Source organism: Vitis riparia, chromosome 11 (assembly GCF_004353265.1).
Source record: "Vitis riparia cultivar Riparia Gloire de Montpellier isolate 1030 chromosome 11, EGFV_Vit.rip_1.0, whole genome shotgun sequence".
NCBI classification, from domain to species: Eukaryota; Viridiplantae; Streptophyta; class Magnoliopsida; order Vitales; family Vitaceae; genus Vitis; species Vitis riparia.
In genome coordinates this window covers 4947223-4954124 of record NC_048441.1, presented here as the reverse complement: position 1 = coordinate 4954124, position 6902 = coordinate 4947223, and the positions used below count along the sequence as shown (strand labels likewise).

Below are 6902 nucleotides of genomic sequence, written 5' to 3'. Positions count from 1 at the left end.
GGAGCAGGATCCCTGAGAAAAAATTTTTGGGCCCGTTTAGCTCATTGTGGAACCGCCTTTTGTAATTAGGGTTTTTTTAGTATGGTGTTGTTCCCGTGTTTTATATAGAGAGAAAATATTGTAACCGAAAGTTTTACTCTGTATTCTTCCCTAATAATAGTAATATACCTATAACTCCGTGCATGTCAGCAATTTGCTGAACCACATAAATACTGTCTTGTGCATGTGATTGTTTTTTTTTTTGTATGTGTTTTCTCTATTTTTTTTGTTTCTCACATGTTCGGAATTCGGATTAATTCCCTTCATCATCTAGTTTAGAGAAAGAATATTACCTATACATTTTTAAAGCCGATTCTCAGGCAAGGGAAGCCTAACAAGACTGTAGATTACAGTTGCTGTAGTGGTTCCTAGAATGGGAGCCACAATGTAGATCCAAAGGCAGTCAAACTCCATTGAGACAAGTGCCGGGCCTATGCTCCTAGCAGGGTTCATGGAAGCTCCTGTTATTGGCCTGCAGATTGCAATGAAGAATATGAGTCAAAGAGAAATTATGATAAAGAGGAATTCGGTTTTTATTAGTATGTGGAAAAAATTTTCGTTACCCTGCAAGGAGGACATTTACTATTACCGTGGCTCCTACTGTAACTCCAGAGAGCTCATTTATCTGTTCAGTTTTCAAGAGCATAAGTAGGAAGTCAACTCAGTAGCAATGAAACTAATATTTTATCTAAGTAAAGAATGGATTAGTAGAAGCATATAGAAGATGAAGGCTGTCCAAGTAACATTTTTAAGGTAACATTTTAGAATTGCTGAACAAGTAAAGTTTTGCATAGAAAGAGGTACCGCTCTACTATCAGTGGCGACTCCGCAAATGGCAAGCATTAGAATAAAAGAGATGATGACTTCCCATGTGAAAGCTTCAGGGATAGTTGTTGGACTGAAAAACTGAGTGACCGTGGCACATATAGGTATGCTGGTGTTCAACATAACAAAAAGGGTGAGAATTGCCAGGCTTGAGCCTGCCACCTGAGATATAACATATGGTGGCACCTGCAAAAATTCCAAGAAAATTTCAATTGAACAGTTGTGGTAGCAGAAATGAGGTTGGAAGGTGATGAATGATTGTGCAGTTGAATATGGTATACGGGTTCCCCTCTCAGTAGTTTCAGAAATGTAAAAATAGAAGTTGAAAAAAAAGGAGGAAAGAGAAATATCATTTTGAAAACAGTGGGGATTGGGCCTAGACTTGTTGCTGCACATGTCGGTTCGAAAGTCAAATATGATTTGCCAATATTGTGACAAGCCAGATCACAGTGCCAAGCAGTGTTACAAGAGCACTCGGCCGAAGCCTAAACCTACACCACCATCCAACTTCACTACTACCAATGCCACTTCCTCTCAAAAGTGGTTGGTTGATTTGGGTCTATCCCATCATATCCCTCTGATCTCAATAATTTGGCCGTTCATTCTAATTGGACATATTACTGGTCTTCCAATTACTGGTATGGGTTTAAAAACTTTCTTTAATCTAAAAATTCTTCTCTAAACCACCTAATTGCCACAAACTGAAGGTTTTTGGCCGCCTATTATCCATGGTTTCGTCCTTACACCCACCACTCTTCGGTGGTTACTTACCCACCCAAAGTGCCCTTCATTGTCTCGATATCCTACTGAACGTTTTCTTCATAGAAGATCGATTTCCATTTCAAAGCCATGATTCTTCCATCTCTCGTGTGTTCTCTTCTGATTAGTCATGGTTGTCAACAACCATAAATGTTTCTCCTATGCATTTCAATGTATCCATTCACAATCCATTTCAGTCAATTATATGCTCTATTGCTGGTTTGGAAACACTGCATGTATGAAGTTTTCGCCCACTCATTTTGTCTATTGGTCCTCTTACTATGTCACAGGCCAATGTGCTCAACCCTCTCTTGGTAAGTCTAGAGTCTACTTCTCTATGCACATATGATAACCCATGTCCTAACTAATGTTGGTCTATTTCTCTCCCAACAGAAAGTTATACAAGACTGGTTGGACAAAACTAAAATGTTCGGTGTGAAGGTGACTTCCACTCCTCTGCCCACTACAATTCCTCTGCAACTCGATGCTATAGCCCCTGTTGATCCTGTTGTCTATGAGAGTGTCATCAGTGTTCTTTAACATTTATCTCTTACAAGACTTGACACTTCTTACATTGTCTACAAATTATTGCTTAAAGAGAATCTTGAATCATGGCTTATTTTACATAACAACACTCTTCTTCAACTACACGCTTATACTAGTGCTTACATTGTTTACTTTGGTGCAAATCCCATCTCTTGGTGTTTCCGCAAACAAAGAACAATTGTTCGCTCCTCAACTGAAGCCGAATATTGTGTTGATACTGGCACTGGCACTTGGATTCACAACCTTCTTTAAAAGTTGGCATCACTCTACCGGCACCACCTATAATTTATTATAAATTTATAACAATGTTGGTACCATATAGAAAATCCTATGTTCATGAATGAATGAAGCACACTATCATAAAATTTCATTTTGTAGGGGATCCAGTATAAAAAAAGCAGCTTGTGTGTCTCTCACATATTCACAATGGACCAGCTTGTTGATGCACCAACTAAGGCTCTCTCATGATATCAATTTCATCTGCTACTAACCAAGATTGGTGTTCTCCAAGGACACCATCTTGGGGGGAAGGTATAAGGAAAGATGGTAAAGATCTTATCAAATCCAGCCCAACATACTAATCAACAACCCATGATTTGTGAAGAGATCATATTTTTTTACTTCACAATTCTTGCTATTGATGTATCCATATATCTTTATGGACAAGCACCAAGAATAAAATGGTGATTTTTAGATTCCAAATTACTCAGCTTTTTGGGTTTTTGTGATATTGATGGTTGATGGATGCTAAAGTTTTTGTTTGTTTGTTTGTTTTTTTTTTTTTTTTTTTTTTTTTTTTTTTTATGTGTATAGTTTAAATTCACATCCCATTTCTTCAAATATTTTTGGTTAGTATATGTTACTCTTCTTGTTGATTAGTAATTGATATTGATTTAGAGATACTGTTTAGAAGATGGAAATAGGAAAGGCTATATAGGAACTATTGGTATCCATGTAGTGGTTTAATTTCCTTTATAACATTTTTGGAACTAGGGAATGCAAGTAGAATGGATGAAATGCATATTGATCTATATATTTTTTGTTTTGTTTGTTTGTGACTGCTCCCATTTAGCACAAAATGACATAGATTTGATAATTTTATCAGTTTTATTTTCATATATTTATATAAAATTACTTTAACTATTAGGCAGTTGCTATAAATGCTTAGAAAAAGGATATGGGTTTTCAACAGTTAAAATCATTTGGTCAAATGTATATTTTATATATACAGGTAATAATTGTAACGTTCAAATGAAGTAACTAAATTTCCAATGACATAAATTAAGAAATGAAAATTTTATGACATTATAAATGGTTCTTTATGAATAAACAGTGTGGGGATGAGCCAAATCTCCATGGCTGACCATAAACCTATTCTGATTCCGTTGGTTTTTGTATTTATCATAACAATACAAACTTCCAATCCTGATGAAGATACCGTAAAAAAATAAGTTGAGCTAACAAAACCTTGCTTGTCATTATGACTGACCAAATTTTTAGTAGTGGTGTGCTGGTTAGAAAATGTTCACTTCTCATATTAGCCTTAGTAACTTCATTCCTTAACATTACATAATTCCTTTATCAATACATAGGCCGTTTCTCAAGGATATAACCAATAAGTCGCATTGCATGGGCTACGTGCATAAAATATACTCAATTGTGCATAGAACTTACCAACCTATTAGGTACTACCTTAGCCCATCGTGTTTTATTTTGGTGATCAATTGGTTAACCTAATTCTACTGCTAAGTTAACCTTATGTACTAACTCATTATTCCTGAAAGTACGACCTTAATCGACTGTAGGTAGTGCTTTAGTCAACATTAGGTACTACCTGAGCCTACCTTGGGTACTAGCTGTGTGACGACTAGAAAATGCATTTATGAAGATTCAAATAATTCATATGTGAATAAAACTTGTCTTATTTTTTAACCCAATAGGGTAAGTTTGTCAAACATAGGACCCACACGCTGTTTTCAATCCATGAATAAATTAAATTGTATTCACTTCCATATACAACTTATCATGACATTATGTGTTTGATTACTCTGCTCATTTGGTTCCCCTTACCTTTACTACAGACTATACCGTAGGTGCTATCTTAATTAAGCTTAGGTCCAACCTTAGTAATGTTTAGGTACTAGGTTAGTGATCCTTAGGTACTATCGTAGTTGCACTTGCACATTACTTGTGTGTATCATCCAATTATCATGTCTAAACCTTAATTACGTAGTTCCTTGATGGAAGCTTCGCAAGTGTGTATGTGACGCTTATATATTTCCTACATAAAAGTAGATGGAAGCAACATGTATAAATTCCTCAATCTTTGGTTGTTGTATTGTTTATAACAAATCTTTATGCCATTAAGGAAATGGAAAAGGAGATGTTTTGTTACATTCATGAAGGTGGTGAGTTTGTTAAGACTGCTATTGGGTTCGTCAAATATAAGGGTGGTTGGACCAATTGCATTGTTGTTAGCAAGAATATCTCACATTCTGAATTTGTTTCAAAAGTATGCGGTGAACTGAACTTGGAGCCCAATTTAATTAAATTGGATTTCACAGTGAAGTTTGACCCATCATGTCTACTCCCATTGCATGATGATGCCGACATAGTCAAGATGTTCAAATTCAACAACATGTTTTGTCGTGCCTGTGTCTTCCAATGTATTGAAGGTGGTGATGGATTCATTGGTCCTACTAGGTACCTAATGTCTTTCCACAATAATTTTTCCTTTTGTATAATCACTTTTCACACATAGGTCGATGGATGAGCAATTGTTTTCCATGTGTTTTTCGCAGTGCCCCAACACCTATTGTTGCTTCAAACTTGGCTCATGTTTCCTCCATTGGCAAACCCTATTGCACATGTCTAATGAGTCGCCCACGATTGAGTCATTTGGGTTTTCCCAAAGATGTGCTGAAACAAATATCATTCAACTTGAACGAAGTCGATTTGAACATTCAATTATAGGTAGTGGACATACCTTCCCAAATGCCTCGGAGTTTCGAGATGCAATCTATTTGATGTCTTTGGCTGGAAAATTCCGATATTGTTACAAAAGGAATAATTCAAAACACATGACCATAGTATACACAATTGAAGATTGTCCTTGGAAAATGACTGTCAGTGCAATAGGGGATTCGAACATTGTTCAAGTACACACATTTCGAAATGTGCATAACCATTGTTTGGAAGATGTTGCCTTGTCTCAACCTTTAGTGAGATCCACTCATGCCTCCTTGGTAATTGATGATGTCATTCGATCTACTCCTGAATACCAACCATGACAAATTTGTAAGGACTTTGTAGGGCAACATGACATCCAGTTGACTTACCTTCAAGCATGGCAAATGAAGGAGAAAGCTAAGGAGCGCATTTATAGACTAACCAAAAATTATTACAAATTGTTGCCATGGATGTGTGAAAGAATGTTTGCAACAAATTTGGGATCAAGTGTTGAGTTGAGTTATTCCGATGATGGCCATATCGAGCAGCTTTTTGTTGCTTATTCAATAAATATCCAAGGGCTTGTAAGGGGGTGTCGACCAATCATTGTAATAGATTCGGCCCATATGAGTGAGCCTTATGGAGGTGCTCTATTTTCAGCCATCGCCTATGATGCTAATGACTCCATGTTCCCCTTAACCTTTAGAGTGATGAGCTCGGAAAATTATGAAGATTGGTTGTGGTTCTTGAAAAAATTGAAGATAGTTATGGGAAACAAGGAAGTTATTATTATCTCAAATAGACATCCTGCTCTCCTTCGTAGTGTTCCTGAAGTGTTTGGCCTTGAAAACCATGCCTATAGCTACCATCACCTGAAAGAGAATTTTAGTAGTTTCTTGTCCAAGCATAACACACGAGGGAATAAGGGTAAAGAAAAAGCATTGCAATTCCTAGATAGTATTGCATATGGAAGATTAGAACATGATTATAACCTTTCCATGTTTGAACTAAAAAAATACAACGAGGCTTTAGCCAAATGGGTTGAAGAAAATGTGCCGCATCATTGGGCCATGTCGAAATTCCCAAAACAAAGATGAGATAAAATGACTACCAACCTTGCTAAGTCATTTAATGTTTGGTTATGGATTGAAAGACATCACTCCATTTGTAACTTTTTATTAGATCACATGTCCAAGTTAGGTTCTATGCTTGTGAAACATAAAGAAGAGTCCAACAATTGGAAAGGGTGTATAGGCCCAAAAATTGAAGATAAGGTGCTGCAAAATATTGCAAAGGGTGAGGTGTATCCGGTCACTTCGTTCATGAATGGAGTATTTGGGGTATGTATCGGGAGAGCCTTGTTGAATGTAAACATTATGAACCGTACATGCACTTGTAGGGGTTGGAAAATGTTGGGAATCCCTTGTGAACATGCCGCAACCGTCATTATTTCCATTGGCCAAAACGTTACTGATTTTGTTGATGATTGCTACAAATACCCAATGCAAGAGTTAACATATGGGGGCTTTTTCTCCGGCATAGAGACCCATGACATGCCTAGTGTGGATGATGATGGTTTGGTTCGATCTATCACTAGAGAGGGTTCTTCTCTCCAAAGCCTCCACCTACAAAGTGCCCTCTCGGAAGACCAAGGAAGAAGTTCATTGAGTCCTAATTTCAAGATAAACAAATGATTTATTACTTTCGTTGTCATATGTCTAGCCACAACAGAAAAATGTGTAGCAATCCTTTGCCCTAAATGCATATTTGTCACCTTATTGCAT

General features: G+C 36.9%; 1 protein-coding gene across 1 annotated transcript; it reads right to left on the bottom strand.

Annotated features, from left to right (window-relative positions):
* Window positions 1-342: 342 nt before the first annotated feature.
* Window positions 343-6565, bottom strand: LOC117925407 (aquaporin NIP1-2-like). The gene is made up of 4 exons (XM_034844408.1): window positions 6554-6565; window positions 844-1050; window positions 603-664; window positions 343-511 (listed from the first exon to the last, which is right to left on the bottom strand). Exons 1-4 carry the CDS (start codon window positions 6563-6565, stop codon window positions 343-345), a joined length of 450 nt encoding a protein of 149 aa, XP_034700299.1.
* Between the last annotated feature and the right edge of the window lie 337 nt (window positions 6566-6902).

Bases quoted from the DNA above. Each gene is read 5' to 3' on its own strand.
- LOC117925407 (XM_034844408.1), bottom strand. The intron at 665-843 runs GTACCTCTTTCT...AAAACTGAACAG, and splicing joins TCGCCACTGATAGTAGAGCG to ATAAATGAGCTCTCTGGAGT. The intron at 512-602 runs GTAACGAAAATT...TGCAATCTGCAG, and splicing joins GTAAATGTCCTCCTTGCAGG to GCCAATAACAGGAGCTTCCA.